The 26,278-nt window shown below is 35.2% G+C and overlaps 1 protein-coding gene across 5 annotated transcripts in view; it reads right to left on the bottom strand.

The window, feature by feature from the left end:
• Positions 1-26,278, bottom strand: part of GALNT13 (polypeptide N-acetylgalactosaminyltransferase 13) — a 458,027-nt gene that overhangs the window by 157,746 nt on the left and 274,003 nt on the right. For all 5 annotated transcript variants that reach the window (XM_031451413.2, XM_010985618.3, XM_064484785.1 and 2 more), the window contains 3 exons: positions 9,777-9,943; positions 8,932-9,139; positions 6,271-6,441 (listed from right to left, as the gene is read on the bottom strand). In XM_031451413.2, coding sequence (XP_031307273.1) covers positions 6,271-6,441; positions 8,932-9,139; positions 9,777-9,943 — 546 coding nt within the window. The remainder of the gene's footprint in view (positions 1-6,270; positions 6,442-8,931; positions 9,140-9,776; positions 9,944-26,278) is intronic.

Here is a 26,278-nt window from a genome sequence, read left to right as displayed (position 1 = left end):
GAAAATAGTTTCTCTCTTTCTATCTATCTATTCATCTATCTACTCATCTACCAATCAGTCATCCCTCAATTTATCCATATAATTCACACAGCAAAGGGTTTGAGGTAGCTAATTCGAAATACACTCTTCCTGATTTCAGTCTCCAAACGTATGCACCACATTTTCCTGAAAATGTTATACTGTTCTTCAAAGCAATTTCTTTCAAAGTTACTGAAACATCATTTCTTCTCACTAATCCTTTGATATATCAGGGTTCTATTTAATCTTACTTGGCAAATAATCAAAGTCTCTGGAGAGAAAAAAGCTAAAGATTTGAGAGACTATAGCTCCGCTTTTGGCTGTTCTTTGCAGTGGTCAAATAACACAATGTCTAGACTATTAGTGTTTACCTCTGCGTTAATAACATGTCCTATAAATTATAAACCATAATAAAGAGAAGTGGCGAACATAAATATTTTATTATTTATGCAAATGTGGGGCAAATAACTGAAGTATTTACATAATTTTGATTTTTAAAAATCATAAAATACAGTGGCTTCATTTGGTTAGCCATTGTGAAGGTTTAGAAACTGAGGGAAAAATTAGACGTTGTGAGTTTCTCTCCGTTCCCTATCTGGCCCCTACACCCAATAAAGAAAACATAAGAGAGAAAAAAGAAGCAAAGGTATAACTATTCTTTTTTTTAGAGTGATGACTAATCACAGGATGAATGTAATTAAAGATTTTTACAGAGAAAGAATGGGAAGTTTAGTGGAATATTGCACACCATGACACTCATTTGAATATACATCTGGGTAAGAAGATGCAGATTTTGGTGGAGAAGAAACTGTTACTTTAAGAGTTTTTGCTGACTTAGGCTCTGAGCAAGGAGGCTTACTCAAATCCTGTAGAGTCTACAGAACACACTTGCAAAGCTATTTTTAAAGGATAAGAAAAAAAATTAAATTTCTGCTTAGTGTGGGCAAATGGCTTGTTTTTCTGCCAAAGAATCCATTTATCAACAAGTATTAGAATCAAATACCTTAACCTGTGCTTAGAGACTTAAATTCTCAAAAAAGGAATAGCTTTTTTTTTCCATTTTCCTTAATCCTTTTTCATAATCCTCACCACCTGATAAAATCCTAAGCTTCCAAAGAGGATGTACAGTAAATGGTGCAAATTTGAATTTTTCCTTTTATTTTCATTTAATGCTTAAGAGGGGTCAAAATAAATAATGGGGCCTGATGTTTTAAAATATTTTTGTTAATGTGATACAATTATTCAGTATATAAATGTGATATTCAATTCACCACCCTGAAAACTTTCTGTAACACCAGTTTTCTTCTCAACAGATTGTGAGGAGAGTCTTGTAAATTGTCCCCTAAACCATTAGGAAGTAATGTACCATAAATATGCCATTTTCTCCAAAGAACATAGATACACAGATTCCACCTGAAGTGGAATTTTTTTTTCTCTCAAAGTCAACATATGTTAGATTTTTAACACAAGTAGGAGAGAATGTTGAACTGCTGAACATCCAAAGTTCAACTCTTTCTTTCAAAGTCTGTTCTATGTACAACCTGACCTTCCCCTGTGCTGTTGCTTTAGTGAGCTTCTATTGTGAAGAAATATCTCACAGGATTTATCTGTCTCTGCTTCTTCCCTTCAATTTCAAAGTGTAGCTCCATTGGACTGAGGAAAATAAAGAAAATCTGACAGATATAATTAAGAAATGTATTATTAGTTGCTATTAAATACTAAGAAATGTCTTATATTTGTGTAAGATTTTACAAAATAAAATAAGTGTTTTCACTTAGTGTACTTACTAGAGGAACCTTAAGTTGGAGGCAGTGATGATTTGGGGAGGAGAAAATCAAACTGGCTGAAGGTATCAAGAATATTGAAACAAATTTCATATTGCTTAATTGCATAATTCTAAAAAGACCACATTATATGCAAAAACTAGATCACAGACGTAACTGGCAAAAAAGTGTAAAATTCTTAATTTACTTTAGACTATAAAAAATAGAGAAAGAACTAAGTAAATAATTGACATATTAACAGCCATTAAAGTTTTTTCACAAGCAAATAGAAAAATATTAATGATACATCAATTTTTAAACTATGGAGAAATATATCTGGAAAGAAATGCTCTGAAAGAAAATAGAACAAAATACTAAAAGAAGTGGCTTATTGGTGTTCTGCTTCTTTACATTTATAGATACTTGTCACATTTATTTTTAAATGTATATACATGTTACTTAGATTATCAGAAATAAATTTAAAATAATTTTTTTCTCATTTAATATTGTATAGCACTTTACAAGGTAAACAAGGCAGGGAGAATAATTTTCCATTTTATAGTTGAGAAGAATGGGTAAATTCCCAATAGAAGGAACTTGAACTAAAACCCAGATCATTAAAAGTCAGCTTCAACACTTCTACAATATCATACTAGAAGGATACAGAAAATAATATATTTGAACATCCTAAGAGTTTTTCACAATAATTGTAATCTGAGTTGTTATTAATAATGTTTTTAAATCTATTTTATCTTCTTTATAAATTCCTAATTCCAATGGAGAGAAAAATAAATGTCTGAGATCAGACAAATGTTAATAAAATGGATAAAGGGAAGTCAAATGTGTCAGAAATAAAAACTTGTAATTACATATATGTTTAACTTATTATGATAGCAAGGACTAGAAGAAAATCTAAAATTTTTATTTTGCTTTAGAAAAATACTGAACATGGTACTCAAAGTAAGAATGAAGGAAGTCATATTAAGAATATTAATAATGACAAAATATCAAGAGTCCATAAGGTGGGACCAAAGGGTAAAGGCAGATAAGTAGACTTGATAAATAACTGGTTGGCCTTTAATTAAGTAATGTATTTTAATCAGTGGGAAGTTAAAGTAGAAACAAGTACCTCTATAACTATTTATTTAGGGTTACTTACAGGGCATAATTAAGAGACTAACACAATCAATAAGATTAAAGATACCAGTTCTTTTCCAGAAGCACCCACCACTGTATCATTTGATATAGTTTAACTCCTCTACATCCACTCTCTGGCCACTTATGCTGGACTTTTCCCCTTACCCTGCGTACTTAATGGCCAGTGCCTGTCAGTGAGGAACTTTAGAGTAGAGAGAGCCTTCTTCATCTCTGTATGTGTAGAACCTAGCACAATGCTCAACAGTGTGTATGCACGTGCATGTGCATATGGAAGCCAACTCATTTCAGTAGCCTGAACCCATCAAGTCAAAGTTATAGGTGTAAGAAAAAAATGCATACTACACTCCCACTTAAGGAAATGATTTGGGAGGTCATCAACACTACCAGGTAACTTATGCTCCTAGCCATCCATTCCATTAGGTAGGTAACAAGGCTAGTGTGTTTGATGACTTTCCAACCCAGCCATTTTCCAAGCAGTAGCCTCTAAGTCAAGGGTCACTAATTTAAAAGATTATAGCCACACAAATAAAGCTAATATGTGAAGTGGATTAGTTGCATAAACATGTTTCTCTCACGTTTGATTGGGACACAAGTACAGAGAAATACTTCTCAAAGGGCAAGAATGAAAAATGGCAACTGAGCCTCAGCCTTAGAGTCAGGGACCCATACCCACAAGGAATCGGGGGATTGGGCTAAACTTTCAAGCCATTTCTATGTGGGCAGCTTCTATTCAACTCCTGATGGTGCCAAGTAGAAAGACCAGACCATTGTAGCAAGATCTTCTGACTCCTCAAGAATAGCTGGAAATCTAGATTTCTTAAATTTAAAACACCTCATTTTTAAAATGTTGGTAATTTTTTAAAATGCAAAACATTGTACAGGCCAAAGAAAACATATCTACAGAGCGTATTTGACACACAAGCTTCTAGTTTATGACCTCTGGTTTAACAATTTGATGACTGTATTGTTGCATATATAATTGAGATTTTCCTGAGGAGTCATTTAATTTGACTACTAAAATGTCAAGGACAGTTTACTGATGAAAGAAAACTAAACAGAAAGAACAGAGCTGTATTATGTATGTTATTATTCCATACTCGTAACTTCACAAATGGCAAATATTCACAAAATCCGTTTAATTATCAAAAAGAAAATATCAAAGCCCAAAGGTTGACAATAGAATAATAAGTATAACCATTACAAACTTTACTTTAAATGTGGTATAACTAAGATTAGGGCACAAGTTCAAATTGCTTCTCTACGTGTGCAGATGCATGATTGTATTTCTAAATGATGACTAACTAGCCAATTACAGTCACTAGAAAGTTGTCATAACTGACATTTTAAATGAAGCATTCTGCTAAGAAAACTAAAATTTCAACCTCATTTTAATCACTTTAGCTATTCAGAATTCTGTTAATCATGTAGGAAAAAAAATTGTCTTTAACACCTCAAATGATTTATCTGTTTGTATGAATGTGAGAAAAATGATCACATCTTCAAGTAATAGATTACAAGTACAAAGAAAGTTCACATTACAGCTATGCTGATGAAAATTACCTGCAGGCTGTTACAACACAGCCAGTGAATTAATTAACCTTTTGCCATAAAAATCTAGAAACTTCAGCAAAGACTGAACTTTCTCTGTTTCTCTTGTTTCAGCTCCCACAGCACTGAAATACTGCTCCCTCACAGTGAAATACTGTGCAGTTACTGAGGCAAACAAATAAAATCTGCTTAGACTTCATCACCTCTCCATGTTATTGCAATAAAGCTGCACATATTTTGGTTAAAATACATACAGCAATTTGGATGTTTCCACTTTTGTTTTAATGAAAGATGAGAAATAATGGCCAATTTATATGTAGACTTTTACTTTTACGAATAAGATTGGTAATTTCTTACTATGAATGCTGGCTACCTCTTAATTATTTAACTTTCGACTCTATGAGAAAATAAAGTTAAATAAAGCATGTCTTTTGTCAACGTGTTAAAAAATAAGTACACCCATACATTCTTTTAAGCTTCATTTTCAGGTAAACACATTATCTATATTTGAGTGTACTGGTCAAGTATTTTGATAATTTTCACTTGGGAGCTGAAGCTGGAAAATCGTCTAACACTAAATGAAACCACTGTCTGTGAAATAGGATTTCTATTAAATAAACAATGGTAATACGAGCCATTGTATTTCCTCAAGCTGTTAAAGCCAAGGATCAATAAGACTTGGTGAATGTGAAGATAACAGCAAGATTTAAGGACTACTAAATTATGCTTTAAATACTGACATCATAATTTCACATCATTATGCAACTGTTTGGAACTATACTTTATTTTTCTCTTTGACATAGTTAATATCATGTTAAGAGCGTTGATAGTCTCAATATTTAATTGTTCAATAATAAGCAACTAGAGATGTTCTCTTCCATTAGCCAATTTTTAGAATTAGTTTTAATTAATTCATCATATAATTTGTCTAAACTATGGATGAGTCATTCTCTCAGTAGGTTAGGAGACACTAAGATAATGGGTTATATACATTGTTTTAGAATGTTAAGGTGCTTCTCTATTGTTTCAACCAAATGATGATTTGCCAAATTCATCTTTAAAGAGTGAAATAAGTGAACTCCCTCCCCAAGTATTGTTCAGGAAAATTTTTGGTTGCAAGTAAGAGGTACACAATAATGTGTTAAAATAAGAAGGTGATAATTTTATGTTAATAAAGTAGACACTGCTTACTAGACAACTGCAGATGTATATGATAGTTCTTGTTCTGTATTAAGGGCAAACACATATTTTATGCATAAATATTTCAAATTAAGTAGCTATTTTAAATAATTTGGAAAAAAATAAACCCTTCATAATTGTTAATTTACTGAAATTTTCCAAATGATCTTTCTTTTGTATCTGTAAGGAAGATAGCTCTTAAAGGTTGGTAAATTGTAAATATTTACCAAAACATTTTTGTTATTTCAGTTTTGAGGATTTCTCTATTATAAACTATATACACTTAGGCAGGTATGTAACTACCTAAAGTACCATAAAGGTTAGTACGTATCTGTCACATAGAAAATTCACAATAAATATATTTTGAGTATAAGAATACACGGTTTCAAAAAATTGGCACTCTGCCAATACTTATTCTGTGCTAATTTAACCTAGATTTAATATTGCCATTGATTATTAATCACGTAAAATGTGATAACATACATAAATATGAATAAAAAGTGTATGCCTTTAAAAGCCTACAAAATGAGTACACAAATTTATAACACACCTTAATTATTATAGGAATACACAGGTTATGCTTTGGAAGATATGATCTACATACCTGACAGGTAAAGTTCTGTCTCCTTTTCTCCTATCCATTTCTCTTTGGGGAACAGGATACCAACGGAAATTCAATTTCCAGTTAAAACCCCCGTAAGTCATGTCTGACCCAGCCATATATTCAAAGGTATCGTCACTGATCACATCAATGATGGGGCATACAACTGTTTTCCTGCAGAAAAATTAAAACCAGTTTACAGATAAATAATAATTTAAATGTTACATTCGCTTCTTTAAACTTAATACAGCTCATATGTTGAAATTTAATTTTTTTTTGACTTTAACTTGCCTTTATTTTCACTCTATCCTTTTTCTCTGTGGAATTATTTCCTTTTACTATATCTTACTTCAGTCAGCTTTACTCTATCATGTATAATCTAATCAAACACACTAATTGATCTTCAAGCTGATTTCCAAATGCAGTCTAAGTACAAACTCAGCAGGATGAACATGGTCCATTTTTCATAAAACCTCCATCCACAGCATGATTAGTAGAGCTGCTTTAATATTATGCATCATTTTAGCGATAGCCCGGTGAAAAGCAATAGCATGCAGGGAGTGAAGCATGAATGATGGCAAATTAGATCTGGTATCTCAAAGATGATAGGTTAGTTTAAAGAGACAGTTCTGAGAAAATCTTCATGGAAAAACAAACAGAGAAAAAGCAACAAACAGAAGCAACAATAAAAATCATGATCATCAAATAACTAAATGCTTCCTATGAAAGATAGTAGGGTTGTGACAATTTCTGAGTGAATGGTCCTAGACTTAATAGTTTATAGCAACAATCTGTATATTTTACGATAGGGAGAAGTAAGTAACTTCATGTTCCAGTGTTTCATGATCCATTTTTTATAAAAGTAAGAGGGAAGGCCAGGACATTTGGAATTCTTTGATGGTGGCTTTTTAGGGTAAGGAACATTTCACCATGGCAGATAATTAGGTACTCCTTTAATCCATGTTGAGCTTTCTCCAGTCTTCCTCTAACTCAGAATTATATGTTCTGTTATGAGATCAACCTTCTGTCATTTCCACAGTAAATGTTCAACCAACTGTGCATTGGTTGTAGCTAATTCCGAAGAGCAAAGCTTGTTGTTCGTATCTGGTAGAAGGTAAATACACAAATATGCCTTTGAATCAACCACAGATGTGGAAAGCAAGGAAATGTTGTCCATCATTTATTCTGGTTTTGTAACAACAGTATCCCCAACACTCATTTTTAATCAGGGTTTTATTGCACACAATTAGCCAACGCCTAGGGTCCTCTGAAATCAATACGATTCATCCAGCCTTGAAAAAGCTTCTTGGTAACTCTGGTCCTTATAAAATCAATATCTTTCTCTCTTCATTAAATTTAATGATTTAATTTATAGGGAGGTGAAATTAGATCTAATAACCTTGAACAGGACTTTATTATCTAGTTATGGCAACTTTAGAACATATAAGCAGGACAAGACATTCAAATTCATTACACGCAAATACAATATAAATATATTGTTGGATTAAAAAATAAGTGATCTATGCATAACCATTTGAAACAACATTATATTAAAACTCACTAGGTTTGGATATGAAACACATTTTAAAAGGCAGCATAATGTATGAAAAGTTGCCAGGAGATGCATTTAAGATGTTCCAAGTTCATTTTACCTTGCCAATCTTACCCTCCTGTGCATACTGTACAATACACAGAATGGAAAAACATTATTAGCTATAGATTACTCAGTTGACTAAAAGGTTTCCACTGCTTTCTTCAACTGCTATGGTTCATTTTACTGACAACCTCCATCCATCTTCCTGGCAAGTACCAAATCCTGCCATTTATGGGATACAGCTGCAGTAGCTCACACTAAGCAGCCCCTGCCTTGGATGCTTAAATAAAAACTTTAATTCTAAAAAGACCTTTCTCCTGTATGTAACATGACGATGCAAGCAAGGTGTTAAGCGATGCTTCATTATATCAGACAGCAGTCGGCATAGTTGTCTTCATTAGGGGCTTAGGAATTATACTCATTTATCATCAATGTTCATGAGTATCTACAAAAAAAGACACTTCGTAGCATCATCATCAGAAATAATTGTGAGTATCTATGAGGGTTCTTAATTTCTCTAAAGTATTATTCAACTTTTCAGATTTCATAATTTGTATGCACAAAGTTGACAATATTATTTAAATAATTAAACTTATTCTTACAATTGTGCTGTTTTATTTTTAAATCATGATTTCATTTCAGTGGGGTGAATGAGTGTGTGTGAGTTTATTTTTAAGACCCTCAAGGTGGCATTGAACTAGATTTTGAGTAAGGACAGTGACTTGGTAGAGAGAAGACTGGTCTGGCAGTGGGAGGGACTAAACTGTTGTTCCCATCACTTCCAACAACTGGGAGGAGATACTTAACGTATTTGTTCCTCCCTATTATGAGATAAGAACATCTACATTACCTAGTTTGAATTGTTAAGACTATTTCTAATAAAATATTCATGTTCAGCATAAAAAAGTTAAGGTCTTTATTAAATAAAAGGGAGGGAGAGGACTTCTTTTTTAAAAGCTAGGAAATAAACCTTCTGAAAATAGCAACTTGGAGGAAAAGTTTTGATGGGCAGCTGGAACTCTCCTAACAGGTTCAGTTAAAACCCAGACAGACATAATACGTGCTCTTACCTGTCTTCCTTTATTCTTGCCAGCAAGGGCTCCAGCCATCCTAACGTGCATTCACAGTGTGCATCGAGAAAAGTTATGACCTGCCCTTTTGAAGCAGCGGCTCCTCGAAGGCGCGCACGTATTAACCCAGAGCGCTCTTCCATTCTAATAATTTTTACTGGTACTTCTAAATTTTTCACATAATTCTCTAATGTTAACTTGAGAAAATCTGTAATGTGCAAGAAGAATTTATAAAGTTTTGAAACCATTGTAAGACAGAGAAGAGATACTACTAACCAGATGGAAACACACTGAAATGGTGGGCAACTCCTATCGCTGTTTTTTGGTGTTATGTAAAATAGAGATATCGAGGAGGTGTCATCAGTAAATTAATGCACAGTGCATTATGACCCTGTCACTTGGCTGACAAGGATAAGGTTATATGAGGAATTTAATATACTAGGCGTTAATTTAGAAACTGGGCCACACTGGGAAATGCACTGCAGTCTCCGTAATTATAAACTATTTTTGTTTTACCAGCACTAAAAATAATGACAAACATCTACAAACACATATAAATGCTCAGTCATATGATCAATTGAGTTGGGAAAAAAAGGGAACACTTTTGAAAGCCGTTTTGGCTGATTTTTTTAGGTTAGTAAGAACCAAATGGAATCATGAGATAAATTGAAAGAAATAGTTACTTGTTCCTGGAGTTGGCACCAACAAGGCACAATGATGAAAATTTGATAGGTGGTTGCAGGGTTAGTGTAGTTACAAGCAAAATGCAGATCATTGCCCAGTTACTTTTTTGAATATAATAAAGCTTTCTAATTTGAAAAAATATACAAGAAAAATGTTTATACCTCTTTCACTGGCATCATCTACCAAGATGACCTCAGAGAGTAGGTAGTGTGGGGAACGGTTTATAACGCTGTAAACGGTTCTGAGGAGAGTGCTCCAAGCTTCATTATGAAATACAATGACTACACTTGTGTTTGGAAGTTCATCAGGGTAGACCTTTGTCTTGCATCTGGAAAAAAGGAAAGAGGGACATGCGAATACATTCATTTTTCATTCTGATCATTGTAATAAAATTATCTATTGTAACAACTTTAGACTTGAAAGCCCTTTCCTACAGAAACACCTTATGATTATCTAAAATTATTTTCCTTTTTATAAACATTGTGAGTAATCACACAGCACTTTGAAAATTAAATATGCATACTTGCTAATATTATTTTAACAAATTTTATTTTTTTACTAATTTTATATTAACTCCAGAGAACAAAGGGGCATGATTTCCACAAGTCTAAGAAAGCTAAAACAACATTCTGAGACTATCAATAGAAGACCAGGCTCAACAGGGACAGATGAATTCATTTAGTAGATACAATCATCTTCTTTGTTTAGAAAAAAAGAATTATTTAACTCCAAAAGTCCTAAGAACATAAAAAGACATATGTTCACAGGGTTTTGAAGCTTGTAAAACTTAAATGATTTTTCTATTCTGAAATCTAGTCACGTAGGCTTTCTGTTCTGTTGGAGAATGCCATAAACCACGTCTACTTGGAAGGAAAGTTTCAAGGACCACGATGCATTTTACAGATTCTCAATGAGTACTATTTAATCCAAATCAGAGATTACAGAAGGTGCAGGCTACCAGCACTTCTCCAGCTCTAATGTGAGAGGAGTCACTTTGGGATTTGTTAAAGTGCAGATTCTCTTTCAGTCGGTCTGGGGTGCAGCCTGAGAATCTGCGTCTTAACATTTCCAGGTAATTCAGATGCTTCTGGTCATGGAGCATACTGGTTGGTTAGTAAGAGTTTACATCATAATTTTCATTACTTTCAGAATTTGACGTTTTGAGAAAAACATTGAATTTTGCTCATAAATTAAAAGAAGTCCAGATTTTACTTTTCAAGTCATCAATCTTAAAAAGGGACATTTGATAAATAATATGCTCTAGTTGGTCATTCCAAGTTTAACACGCAGATGGCTCTCTATCAACTTGTCAACATTCAAACATGTCCATCATGTAATGTTAAATCACTGTGATTACAGAATATTAAAAAAAAAAAGTCCCTGGGTATCCAGAGCAGAAATAGAAGGTTATTTACCTTAGATTATTTTTCCCTATAAAATACTCTGAGAAGCTAGAAAATGAAAATCATTCCATAAAGTAAAATGAATCAGATACTGCCTGCCATTCATAAGCAATGTAATCCACGACACAAAATTAGCATCGTTAAAATTAGTCTCCTTCACAGGTGAGTGAAAAAAATCCAGTAAAATGTAGGAGACAAAGACATATAATAAAGCAAATACTGAAGGCATGCCTGTTGAGATTTTAATCATCTTTTAAAACCATCTAAAATATCTACTCACTGAAGTGTTCCGCAATATAGCCAGATAAGAATGTACCATATACCTAACTATAACATTTCTTCAGCGTGTATTTATTTGAATAACATTCATTAAGCATCGACACCATATAAGATATTATGTATGAAAGAAAAGCCAAAATGTAGGAGGAAAGAAAAGTAGTTTGATTCACAGTCAACTCTTCCCATTCTGGAGGCATGGTTCAAATAGTTCCTACTTGCCTCATCATCGTTTGACTTGTACCTCCAGGCAGTTATCACTACATGAAATTTGAGAGCTGTCTCAGTAACCCAGGAAGGATCTCACCATGATTTTCCTCAAACCTCCCTTCTTCTGCCTCATCCAAACACCCCCTCATGTGCAGCACGCTGAGCAAAATGCATGGTCATCATCAATAAAGAAGTCAAGCTGGAAAAGCAGTCCAACAGTCCACAACTACTGGTTCAATCCAAGGATGAGAGTCCATAAAGGCTACTCAGTACCATTTGGAAAAAAATAATTTCTTTTAAGTTACATCTAACAAAGAAAAAACGGACCAGGTATTAATTTAGATAAATCATTTAAAATGTCAAAAGCAGATACTTAGATCCAGCTTCTTAAATGATTTGCATCATACTTTATTTTTGTGTTTAAAAAAAGTTCACTCACAAATGTTAATTTTATATTCATTATATGTGACAAAGTTATGATGAACTAATTTGCCGTTAATGCAGTTATTATGCTGACTTAGAGAAAATTTCCACTATGTCATTATTTAATGTAGCATAAAAATAAAATATGGCTAAGATTTTATTAATTCTTCCTCTTCCGCATATGTAAACAGTTATTTAGCAAAGAAAACTATGTATAGTAATAAAATAATTATAGGCTAGTTCTTGTTACACAGATTAATTATTTTCTATGTCAGTTTATCCAGTTATCTCAAGTGCACAGATATGTATGAACAAGAGTTATTATATTCCTGGCTTCTCATGGATTTGTGACACACTGAACTGTAATTATCACTTGTATTTCATCCAACCTGTTGTTTCACCTACAGTAAGATACATCATGATTTTATTTACCACTAGGAAAGAAAAAAAATGGTCAAATAAACTGTAGCATAATGCTTTCTTATCACTAAGATCTATTCAAGACATACACAGAACCTATAGAAAAAGCTTTGAAACTCATTTGGACAAAGATTTCTATCAACATTGTCAGGCTTGCTTATGAATCAGTCACGCTGATTTCTTGTTGCTTTCAAATTTCTTTCATCTATTCTAATGCGACTTCTCCAGCTTTAGGTTGTATTGTTTAACGTATGAGAGGCAAACATCTGGCACATACCTCAGTAACAGAATACAAAACAACTTCATTTTCTTGTGAGCATCTTCCTATATTAGAAAGCTGTGCCTTTCAAACTTTAAGGGGCAAAGGAATTATGTGGAGAGCTTGATAAAATGCAGATTCTGATCCTGTAGATCTGGGAATGGGCCCAAGGCTCTGCATTTCTAAGAAGATCCCTGGTGATGTCAGTATTGCTGGTCCTGGGTTGACATGATAAGCAACAAGGCTATATAATCAGTCAGGTGTTGATTAACAAGAAAATACAGAATTGTTGTCATTGCTCCAACGGTAAATATTGGCTTCCTCATAAGAAATTTAATTTTTGCCACTGCTTCCTTGCCTTTCTTTTCAGATAATAATTCTTTGTTCTAATACTGAATCATACTATAATCTTTCTGAAAAAATGTTGAATGACAAGCAAACTCTACACATATCGTATAAATACTGCACGTACTTAGTTGAAGCATGACTATGTGAACAGCCGTGACTATGTTCCTACAAGCTTAAGAAACATTGCCTACATCACAGCTGCTAGCTGGTAGACAAGGTTTGTGACTAACCATTCATGTGAACTCATCCTGATTTCAGACACATTAAATGTAAAAAGGGTACACTTAAAATAGGTGAATGAAATAATTTTTCCTTTGGCCACAGAAAAGTACTGAAAGAGTTCGTTTTTTTTTTTTTAATGCCTTTAATATCTAAGTTGGCAGAATTTTTAACTCACTGATTTTTCCAGAAATTATAAAAACAAAACAAAACCAGAAACCTGTATGATAGAGGTGCGGGTGAGTACTTAAAGCAGATACATAGATTGGACTTCTCTAGTAATCTCTTCTCCCTGACACCTGGCAGACTTCTTCTTTGTAGTAGTACGGGAAGAACTTCACCACTGTCCACCTCAGCTTTTGTATCTTTTACATAATAAGATCAAAGTATGTAATGTGAATCATGTGGTAGACACTGTGTGGTCTACACTGCAGAGTGAAGCTCAGAATGGCCAAAGGGTGGAATTGGAAAGGACCTTCAAAGTTGACTAGTTCACATATTTACATCACAGAATACAAGTCTCAAGTCACAAAATTAGTTCAATATTCTGCATAATATAGTAATAAATAATAGTAATAATAAAGTAATTTGTTATTTCATAATATAAGTAAAGAAAATGACGTCTGCTCCATATTATACACTATATCGAATGTCTTAAATGATATTGTTGAAAAATAGAAAAACATTCAAAGTATTTAAAATCATGCCTTTTTAAATAGTTGATATCTTATAACTATATATCTTTAAATCAAAATGAGAAATAGATTCCCCTAGGATCATTGCATTAGCACTAAGCATAGAAAGCCAGCTTTCATTGAAATTATGTACATATAGACTAAAGACATTTTTAGCACTCTGCCTTTTGAAGACATTGTTTTTCTTTTATGTAAATATCTAAATAGAATTGGAAAAGTTGACATTATTATTGTAGGAATACAATATATATGTATTTAACTTTAAGAGTAAAAGTAGCAGACTGCAACAGCAATTTTCATCAATTTGAAAGGAATATTTAATGCCCACTACTCAAATTAAGCCCCCAAAATCTAGTATTCCAGTAAAATCATGCACTTTATTATAGCAGCATTTCATATTTGCACTGTATTTTGATATTTCAAATCTACACTACCTGAAAGGAAGTAAAAGTGTATTTCTTTTAAATTCTTTAATAATATATCTGTGGCTCTTAATCTTGGCTGCACATTGGAAAGCTTGAAAAAAAATATTGATGTGTGGGTTTCAGCCACAAAGATTCTGATTTAGGTGTGGCCATGGGTAATGGGATTTAAAAAAAACCAAAACTCTTCTGTGAATTTGAATGTGCAGCCAAAGTTGAGAACTGTTACCTAAAGTTATTTAACAGAAACATTGATTTTTTAAAAATACATACATATATACGTATATGTGTGAAACCTTTTTGCTTATATCAACATTTTAAATTAAGATGTATAAGGTTAGTATTTCTTTCTGTGTTTATATGAGATAAAATTAATAAGGCATTATTTCTTGTAATAATAAGCACTGGAGTCAGAAAGTCTTCTCCACTTCATTTACAATCTCTTCGGTCATCTGCATATATGCTAATGTCCACCCAGTTTTCTGTGTATCAGCTGTTGACTTAAATATATGAGAAATGAATCCAGCTGCTCTTCTTCGGAGAGAATACGGGGCTAGAATCAAATTTCCACTGTCTGGAACTTGGAAATCCAGTGAGCTAGTGTACCTATTTACCATCTTTCCCCTTGGCTATGCACACATTATGGGAATGTAGACTGTTACAATTTGATTTTATCCTTTTCAAAACCATATTGATGTTTTCAGATAAGCTACTGAAAACTGAACACAACATGCCACATCAAAGAAAGAAAAATTGACTATTAGATGAGAATGTGAAATCACACAGGATCTACAATTACACAGTGGTTTAGTTAGACACAATCCATTTAGGACTGCAAACAAAGGCTGTCAACATTGTAGTTTGCATGGGCTTGTCGGATTGCTGCTCAGTGAGTCAGCGGCTACCTTTTGCTGTCTCAAAGAAGATTAATAACAGCAATTAAAAACAAAGACTTCTGATACAATTCCTCTATATACTTTTTATTTTTAAGAGCTGTGGGAGTTGCATTGGACCTGGCAGAATTATGTGTGGTTTCCCTGTTTCCCAATCATTAACATTCATATTCACAGAGAGAAATTTCGTCATTTTCCAATGCATCCATGCAAGGAAAACTTGGGTGACAGGAAAGTGATTCTTTTATAATAATTGAATAGCTTAGGGCCTCAAGTAAAATGAAGCACTTAATTTTGCATGGGTTTCTATATGTAGATTTGTATTTACACGGTGTTAAATTCTCCAAAAGTAAGTTCCTATAAGTCATTACTACTTAAGTAATCCAAATTTTTTACAAAAGCAAATTCTTATTCATCTGCCCCAAACATTTTTATTTTGAAATCCAGGTAGATCCTGTACGCACCTTGGCCTATTTGCTATCAGACCCACTCCCTGCTCCTTCTGCTCTCTTCTAAGTGTTGGGGTGGGTGGAAATGGAGGATTATTGGACAGGATGATTTCCCAAGACTCCCTTGATTATTGCTTTGTTTGAAATCTGCCATGAGGATGCTGGGTGGGAGAGTGCTGTGCTAGTGAAGGGAGGAACAGGAAGCTGGGGAATTTCTTTCTCTACACTTCCCTGATGGCAGAGAAAACAATTCAGCCCCTTTCCTCAGCCTCGTACTTCATATATGCCTCAATCTTTTCACATATTTCATTCTCTCACAATAAATACATCTAATCCAAAAGACTAGGGGATTCTTAAAAAGAAGAGGGAAGGTTAACCTTATTCATCTCTGCCTCCCCAGAAACGAGCCTTCTGCATGTCACCAAATATATTTAATAAGAGGTTGATGCGTGGAAACTTCACAATGAGGTGGGCTGTTGTATTATCAGATCAACTTCCCAATCCTAGTTCTACATCATTATCATCTGAACCAGGGGTGTAGAAATACTCATTTTCCTACATCTTTTTATATCTTTAGTTGGTGTGGGTTTTCAAGCTTCTAGAGCCAAATAAATAAGCTAGAGGTAGGGAAAGGATATAGTATCAGAAAACTAGTCTGTGAGTCATTCTGTTAGAACACATGCCCCCCAAACGTAAGTAGCATTGTTCTATTTTGACATATAGGAGAAGGTTCTGTGTCTGGATAACCTATGTTTATCTCCCCATTCTGCCATTTAGGATCCGTGAGCAAACTCTCAGTTTCAGTTTCATCATCACCCAAATGGGGGTAAAACTGCCTGCCACATCTATATTGCAGGACTTCCGCAGAAAACAAATGAGATTATTAAGGAATTATATGAATGTAATTTATTATTATACTATTCTTCTATTGTAAAGCATTATATAAAATACGATTGATAAGGTCTTAGAATTATTTGGGTCACCCTTGAGGCTGATAGGATTCTGACGATAGCCATGTTAACTTGTCTTTTGTTCTTAGCTGAATATCCATGAATGAAGTGCCTACCAACATGTTCCCCCTCCTGCTGACTCAAGCTGGAATAGCTCCCCACTACTTGCTTCACCCTTTGGGTCAGTCTGATTATCAAATCTTGCATTCCTCAGCCAGAGTTAGGTCATTTCCTCCCACAGCCAAGCCAAGATTTAAGGAACATCATAATAAGAAAGCCAGTACTAAGTGGCAAACCTTGACTGAACTCTTAATTATGTAGCAAACATTGTACTATATGTTTTCTACAGATCATCTCACTTGACCCTGAGAACTGAAATCTCCTGCAGCCATATAGGTTAAATATCAAAACTTTGATAAGACTATGAACTCATAAACTAGCTTCAACACTTGCTTCAAGAACTTCCAGGAAATAAATTTATTCAAACAGTTCACTGCTCAAACAATCCCCCTGAAGGAGAACAGGCAGCTCAGCTGTCTTCTCACGGCCAATTCATATCTTAATTAGACAAATTGCTTGCTTATCAATTGACCTCAAGGCTCTTTCCTCAATATGTCCACAATCCTAAACTGTGTCACCACATACTTGACCAGTCTCAATAAGATTCCTGCATTAAAAGACCACTTTTAAGCCACTTAAACCCAGAACCCCAATTTCTATAAATATCTACCTTGGCCACTTCTTTCTAAGACTACGAGAATTATCTGTCAAGGTGGTGGTTACTCTGGTGAGCTTCCATGGAGTCAGCAGTTAATAATCTTTATAATATTCTAAATTACTCCCATGAGATAATGATAACCTAATGTTCAGAGCAGTTAAGTAACTTCCTTCTTTGTTACAGAACTGGGTTTCAAACCCTGGAAATCTGACTTTAAGAACTGCTATTCTACCTCTTTCCTGCTAGGATAATATCCTTTCTCACTTAGGGAAGAAACTGCCTTTTTTAGGGAGAATTCTTAGAAAAGGCACTAGAGGCAGCAGACAGGGGTCTGAAGGTATGCATTCTCAGGAGAGATGGGGGAAACTTTGCTTTGCTCCAGGAAGGCAGGGGCTTAAAGTAGGAAAAACTAAATAAAGGAGGAGGACAAAGGGACCAGGGAGAGGAGATGAACAAGCAAAGTGATGAGGGGCTGAAGTGGCCGATTGGCTTTCCTCAGTGATGTGATAACTGCAGGATATTTTAAAGATGAGTTATGTCTAAGATTCATATTTGACTATAGTGTTGTAATGCAACAAACCTCCCCTACCATTATCAATTACATTCACCCTACTCATAAATGCACTGCATTGGTGGTTACATGAGTATGTGTCCAACTTTGTGAAAGAAGCCAGGTTTAGTATCTGGATCACACTGGGAAGAACAGAGAAAGCAGGCACAAAATAGTAAGTCTACCAGGGAATTGAATAAATCTTGGGAAGATGATTCTCTGGGGTTTAAGCTGACCTATCTTGACTTTAACAGACTGGGTACGCTAAATTGACATCTGGTTTATATTAAAAAAAAAAAAAACTTATCACTGATCTAACTCCTACCAAAATAATGGCAATTATATATTTCCATTAGAGTTACTTCCATGATGTCAATAGTTACTAAACAGTCTCTTTTTTCCAGGACATAAAAATGAGCATTGTACAGACAAGTTTTATATTCTTTCTATTGTGAAGAACTCTACTTAATTCTGGAAATGAACTATAATTCAACTCTGCAGCTAAAGGTAAAAGAACACCATTCAAGTAACTGTTGTGGCCTTTGTTGTTTTGGAACATGAATTTAGGAGGCTGTTCCCTTTCTGTTACCTCTGAGTATAATTCTTTCATGCTTTTGAAAGTACTTAACAATAAATTGTCTAAAATAAATGTGTTTATTGAATGTGGTAACTATAATTAAAGTGACTTTGCAACAAAATTATTCACTATTGTCATCTGTAAGTTTAAACTCCTACATTTGTTAGTGAAAATAACACTGATTTCAACAGGCTTGAAATCTGGCTTTTCTTCTTCCTTCATTTATGGCCTCATTCAAGTCAACTGACCACCCTCAGAATTATGTTTTTCACCTCTCTGAGATAATAAAACCACCACACAGGATCAAAGGCAGAAACTTTGATGTTGACACGATGATGGTGATGTTGACATCATGAATCACCAAATCCTGATGATACTCCATCAGTATCTTTCCTATCTTCCTTGCTACTATGTCCTCTACGTTCACTGCCACCTCTTCTCTAAGTTATTGCATGGCATCAAAATGGTGCATTTGTGGAATATTTTTGATCCCCAAAGTATGCCCTTCTCATTGCATTCCACAACGCAGACCCAAGCAGCCACTCCTCTATTCAAGTGTTTTCATGGCTCATCGTTGTCTAATGCTGAAATAGAAAGGCTCCTCCCAGCTCAATCTTACTCCTGTCACCTCCTTTCACCACGGCACTTAACTTTTCAGTGATACTGAACATCTCCAGTTTCCTTCAGGAAACAAAGCTCTCTCATGCCTTTATCTCTGTCCATCTAGAGAATTCTTTGTATCTGAAAGGCTTTCTTTCCTGAAGAGCTCACACATGTTATTCACGGTAGGGCTCCAGCCACACTTCCTCTGTAAAAACATTTCTTCCAGGGTTAGTCAATTGTTCACTCTCCTAAACTCCCAGTACATTTTATATATTTATTCCCCTTCCTTCTCCTATCAAAAGGTTGCTAGGTAATTCAACACACTGAGAGAATGGAGTCCTTCTGAAGTGTCTGGAAAATTCTCTGTCATACTGTAACTACTGTTTCCAAGAAAAGATCTGAAAGGTTCCCTGAAAGGATCTGTTTCCTCTCAGTATTCTCATAATAAGACTTTCTAGCTACAGAATTCTCTGAATATAAAATGTTTATTTCCTTATCAAATACTTAAGAATATATATGTGTGTGTATATATACATATACATATGGTTGGCTGTAAACCATGCATTCTTCAGGGAAGATGGAATTACAGATAATGAAGGAAAGTTCAACTGGCCAGAGTGAATTGTAAAGATGTTTTGGAGTAAAAGTCTGTGTCAAGAACAGCGTGGTGTTTTGCAAAGGGTGAAAGCATTGCCATGGAGTGTCTAGCAACAAGCAAAATAAAGATACTGACTGAGAAATTGGTGGTGTTTGTGGGACCTAGTGTCGGTCACAAGGATCAAATCCAGGGGATGAATTCAGAAATAGAAGATCACAGTCCCTGAAAGATCAGAAAAAGAAAACAAATCACTCATGAAATAAGTGGGTTTCTGCTTTATCGGATCAAAGACATGGATACACAAGTACAGGAAACATACTCCATTCATGGATCATGGTATAACACGGGAGCTAGATCTCAGGATCAAAGCAGTAACTGGAAGAGATACACAGGACCAGGCAAGATGTGAATTGGGCTTATTGAACTAGAGTCATGGCCACAGCTAGCCTGTACTTACCTTTGTATGATTAGAAAAATATATCCCTTCTGGATAGTGGTGCCCTGCCACCACAAGCTTAAAAGCAAATCAGGCTTTTGCGTCCAGAAAAAGGCACTCTTTCTTCCAGTGAGACACAGCCCCTCACCAAGGTGCACTGCATCTTAAGAAGAGTAAATTGTGGGCAATGCACACAATGGACAACTCTATGGGGGTGCCCTAAGCCTTGAAATATCTTAATTATCCTGACTACAAAGATGATTAGTTCTGTTTTCAGAAGCACAGCTGTATCTCTAGATTAAGAATTGGGGATAGAATGAATAGTAGGGCAAACTATGAGGCAGGTCATTGTACCTTATTTGAATGGGGTCAATGTGGAGAGCCTATCTGTATGGAGTAAAGTTTGTAGGCTCTGTGAGAACTCTGTTTTTTTTTTTTCACTTTGGCTCAGATGGTGTTTTCATGTACTTCTAGCTTCGTTTACTATAGAGCACTATATATCTATATACCTATTTATATCTATATTAATATTTATTTGTAAAATATGTAAGTAAATCAATATAAATTATACTCAATACTCTATGAAACTGAATATCATGGATTTCTGACCCTAAAGAAATGCTTCAGGGAATAACTATACTTTGTCATAGAACTTAAATACCATCATATTTTGTGCATTTTTACAAAAATACTTTAAATCTGTGAATGAGAACAAAATTAAGATCAAAGTCTCATGTGTGAAGCAAGTGAAGAACTTAAAGCACAGAAACCAAATTTCATTACCTACTAAAATAAAAATTTGAAAATATCAAATAGTAATTGCAAGGCTTAATTGCTGCCAAATTAAGTTGCAATTAAGAGACTATATGCATCATGAATTTTCTCTTTTATATTTCTCCTACCCAGTTTTAAATAGGAAATAATTTTGTTCTCTCCAAATTCCTTCCCTTTAAGCACAGCCATTCTTATCAATGGCAACAACAGGCACATCATTTTGGGGGAAGGGAGATTTGTCCGACGTTTCCACATCGTTCGATTCAGGCCACATTTTGGAGCAAGAATACAATAGAAGCGATGCTGTGTCATCTTAAGTGCTCTGTGACGGGAGGCACATGATGTTGATTTGTGTCATTACTGCCAGGTTTCTCCAATGCAGTCTTTTCCCATTGTAATAATAAGTACCTTGTGAGGAGATAACTTGGGATTTTGTAAAATATTCTATTTTTATCAAAATTTCACTTACTAGTTATACCATCCATTGATGATTACTGCTTTTAATATATATCTTGTGCATGCATTTTTAAAATACATTTTGAGGTATATTTTCAGTGTAAATTTCTAGATATAGAATTGTTGAGTCAAAAGTAAATGCATATACAATTCTATTACATATTGACAAATCACTGACTATAAATCTTGTACCAGTTTGCTTTTCCATCATCAATGCTTGACAGTTTTTGTTTTCTCATAGGTTTGTTGTTTACACATTGTTTGAATGTGTTGTCAAATTTTAAATTGTTACCTGTCTGATAGGTGAGCAAAGACGTCTCAAAGCAGTTTTAACTTGCACTTTTCTATTAGAAATGAAGTCAAATGTCTTTCAACATGTTTAATATGTTTAAAAGTCAACTTTATATCTGTGTGTGTGAGTGTGAGTGAATGTCTGTTCTAGTTTTTTGTCTATTTTTGTTTTGGAGGTTTTTTTCTTTGCTTGTTTGTTTTGCTTTGTGCCCCTGGATTTTTTAGAAATCTTTAATTATAGCAATATTAGTCCATTTATCTGTGATATGTTTGTCAGTATTTTCCATCAGTTCTATATTTGTCTTTTTATTTTACTTGTATTTTTCCATGTGAAAGGCTTTTTTATTATATGTTTTCAAATGTATCAATATTTTCTTTTATGCACATGCATTACAATTACAGATAGAAGAGCATTTCTTATAGAGGAACACAGCTTTTTAAAAAAAATTAGATTGCTGATTGATGTGGTCCTTATTCTTTAGTATGGTGTGAAATATGGATCTATTTATATCTTTTTCTAAATGACTAACCAATTATTATTACTATTGGGACCAGGACACTGATTTGAGATGTCACCTTGTTATAAACTTCCATTTATTCTTGTTATTTATCTCTATACATTCTATTTCATTTCATTGTCTATGCTCCACTATCACACTGTTTTAATTATAGAGCTTTATGCTGTGTTTTATTGCCTTATGTGCCTAGTTCTCTCTTACAGCTTTTTTCTTTTTGCATAGTTATTCTGGCGTGTTTATTTCCTTTGCGAGACCCTCTATTTCCATCTTATTTTAATGCATTTCAAAGCATGAGTATACTACCCCTCTCCTAAATTCCACAGCATGATTATTAACTAGAGTTTGATTTTAATCAGTTTTTCTTTTAAGGTACTATTTAAATACAATGAAATATATAAATCTTAAGTGTACATTTCCTAAGCTTTGATAAATGTATGCCCCCCTAGAATCTAAACTCCTAGCAAGATATGAAACATTATAACTGCAGAAAATTTCTTTGCAAGCAATTTTCCCCAAAGCAACTGCTTATCTCCTTTTTCTTAATCATATTATTATTATTTTGCCATTATATAGTATGTGCTCTTTTGTATAAGACATTTCATTCTCTCAGTCTCTCTCTTTATACACATACACACTCAATAAAAATGTAAACTTCTCTTTTTACCTAAAAATAGTCTAAAGAACAACCTTATTACCAAGCATTTTCTGAATTGTAATGAAAAACTGAAGTCAAAGCAATCTCCATATATCAACTCCTCCCTTCCCATCATTAGTATCTCACAAGTGCCCTGAGCCTCAAACGTGATTGCTAAATGTAACATAAAATATCATGCTTCAGTGACTGCAAGCAATATCAAAATGTCAAATATATCTATTCTTAATTTCCATGTAATGTTAGTTAAGCACAGCTATTACTATTGAAGAATGAGAATCCTGGGTGATAAATACTTTTACCTGTAATAAGATAATTTCTAAACGATTTTTTAAATATGAAGTAATGAGTTCTAGCAAAGTAGACCACTATTCATCTGCAATTACTTAGTGAAGAGAAATAGTGACTATAATTATTGCTAAATAGGTTTGGTATCTGTCCAGAAGCCTTTGCATGTTGCTGACGTCTACTGCAGTGAGCGATCTAAAACACATATCATGTGTTTCATTTCATATTTCATTTTTCATTTCCTATTTGCGCTTCATTTCATTATTACAAAAATTCAGATCTGTAGTGCATATTGACTGAAAAACAAACTGAATATCAGTATAATGGGTTTCTCTTTCAAATGATATTTAAGATTTAAGACCACCCAATTAAATGTTTAAAGGTGAATACTTTTATAGTTTTATATAGAAAAGAAATTATAAATATTATCTTCAATTACTCAGGAGCTATAATTTTATATTTAAAAAATAAAAATCACATACTTAAAAGATGTATTTCTCCTCTACTATAGGTATGCTCCAGGCTAGACCTGGAAATTTAGTTTTCTTTATGATTTATTTAATTGAAACTCTTCTTTTGTTCTTAAATCCTTTGGGAATAAAGTTGAATTAAAAAAAAACAACCCTGTTTGCTGCTCTCTTCTGTTCACACCTGTAGTTCCTACCCACTCAGTGATGCTCCCTTGCTAATTTAACCTACTCCATGCACTCACACTTGCTTGATCAGTCCCTGCTTGAAGAGACAAATGTGCACTGATTCTTTTTTCTAGTTTCTCCTCCTGAGAGATTACCACATTGGGGAGATTTAGCATCTAGTTCCTCATTGCAACCCCTGTTTCATTTAGTTTCCAGGTGGTTTAGACTCCTGGTACCAGCACTGGAATTTACTCCTTGGGATAGTTAACCCAGTTTCCTTTCTGGAGAATTATATCCATAGAGACATTTAGCACCATGATGCAGGGAGCACAGGTGGCAGCTAGGAAAAGGAGAAGAGAAAATGACTGATACTAAGACTGGGACTTACTAAGGAACCAAGACCCTTAAGAAACCACGCTTCTTGCCACATGAGCACAGGTATGTGTGAATAAATATTTCCCATTCCCTTGTTTTACGCTATATTTATAATAGTATCCACAGAATCACAGACAAGGAAGGTGCTTACAGACCATCTAATAACTTTAATTTTATGGATGGGAAAACTGCATCACAGACAAAGAAAATAACCTGATAAAATCTCTCAAACTCTGGGTGACTATGCTGTGACCAGAATCTAGGTCTTCGAACTCCCTGAACAGTGACCTGTCTCTTCAGTGTGTCTAGGAGGTAGTGGGGGAAATTGGTGCACCCATCTCTTGTCGCCCAAGGGCCAGGGGCCAGCTGGCCCCAGGGTAGAGTCTGGCCTGGGTCTGTGGACTCCTCGCATAGGCTGCAGGATGGCAGTTCTCCTGCTTCTGGTGTTTGCCTCCTCGGTGGGTGAGGCTGGTCTAGAGGCTTCTGCGGGCTTCCTGGTGAGGAGCGCGTCTCTGCCCACCGTGGAGCTGGGTCTTGGCCCTCTGGTGAGCAGGGCTGTTTACAGGGATGTCTAGAGTTGGCTTCCTGCTCGGGAAATTTTCACGCAGCTGGTCTGCTGATGGGCGGGGCTACGTGTTTCAGTAAGCTGTTTCACCTGGGGCGTCAGCACCTAAGCCTGCGGGCCGCGGGCGGGGCCGGCCTTGGTGCTGAGGAGCCGAGCAAGATGTCTGCCCCCGGGAAGGAGCGCTCCTGCCCAGGACTGCTTCCCGCTATGTTTGCCACCAGCTTTTATGCTCCCAGGGTGAGAGACAGCCACCCCACAGCTCCCTAGGAAGCCCTCCAAGAACAGAAGGTAGGTCTGACTGTGGCGCCTACGAAAGCACTGCTTTTGCCCCCGGTTCTGGCGAGTACGAGATTCTGTGCGCAGCTCTTCAGAGCGAGGCCTGCGTCCCCTTCGACCCCCGTCCCGTGCAGCTCGTGCGGATTATGCTCGTGGGCCTTCAAGGCCAGGTAGCCTGGGGGCTCCTCTTCCCGGCGCAGGACCCCTTGGGCTGGGGAGCCCGATGTGAGGGGCAGAACTCTCACTCCTGTGGGAGAAACTCTGTAACGCGGTTTTCCTCCAGCGTGTGAGTCGCCCACCTGGGGTGTATGGGCTTTGGTTATGTTGCGAGTCAGCCCCTCCCAACCGTTTCCTTGTGGTTTCTTCCTTACGTTTTCAGTTACGGGAGAACTTTTATGTTAAGTTTCAGTGTTTTCTATCGGTAGTTGTTCTGTAGTTGTTGTGATTTTGGTGTGTTCGTGAAAGGTGATTTCTGGCTACTACTCCGCTGCCTTGGCCAGGGTGATTTACTGATTGCCGATGTTACAACTTGCTTTTTAGTGTTATTAACACCCGAAATAGTAGAATTCATAAGAGATTCAAGTGTAAAACTTTGTATAAGAGTAACATTTTAAGAACTTCTACCCCAAGGCCATTAATATAAATATTCAAGTTAAAATAGCACTTGATTTTTCAGAAATACATATACGTATGTTTATATGCACATATACATGTATGCATATGTACACATGTATTTTTAAGATTTGGAGTGCATAAATAAACTAAAGGAAATCAACATAAGAGCCTGTGGTCTAGAAGAAAATGATTTTAGAATTGTTGAGAGAATGTAAAGTACTGGAAAGTGAGTGGTTCCTTTTTTGGTAGGTCATTGAGTAACTTAACTTCTCAGTTTTTTAGGCTTCAAGATTTATACTAATCCTATTTTCAGTTTCTTATTCTACTTTTCTAATCTCTACAAATCACTTCGTCTTCTTTTTTTTTTCTTACTATACATTCAAACTTTTCATTTATGGCTCAGGATAGAATTTATACTTGGAACATATGGGAACATTCACTCATGGGGGGAACTGTTGAGTCAACATGATTCTGGTACTTAATGAAGTGGATCGAGGCAGATGTACCATAAAGCCAAGGGGAAGGTCAAGCCTCAGAGCCCATTGCACAGCTTACTCAGCACACTAGCTAATCTCATCACCTCAAATTTTACTATTTTGCTCTGAAAGAAGACCCCAAAATGGTTTAAGTTTCAAGTCCCACAAACACAGATCTTCCCTGGAAGTGGAGTACAAAGTATTTGCGATACTTTTTCATTCCTCACTTACCAGGATTTAGTTTGCTGCTTGCTGAGGACCTTTTTGTCTCAGTGTATCACGCTCCTAGAGGT

This window comes from Camelus dromedarius, chromosome 4 (genome assembly GCF_036321535.1).
Source record: "Camelus dromedarius isolate mCamDro1 chromosome 4, mCamDro1.pat, whole genome shotgun sequence".
NCBI lineage: Eukaryota > Metazoa > Chordata > Mammalia > Artiodactyla > Camelidae > Camelus > Camelus dromedarius.
The sequence above is the reverse complement of the archived record's forward strand: the minus strand, read 5'-3'. Positions and strand labels throughout refer to the sequence as shown.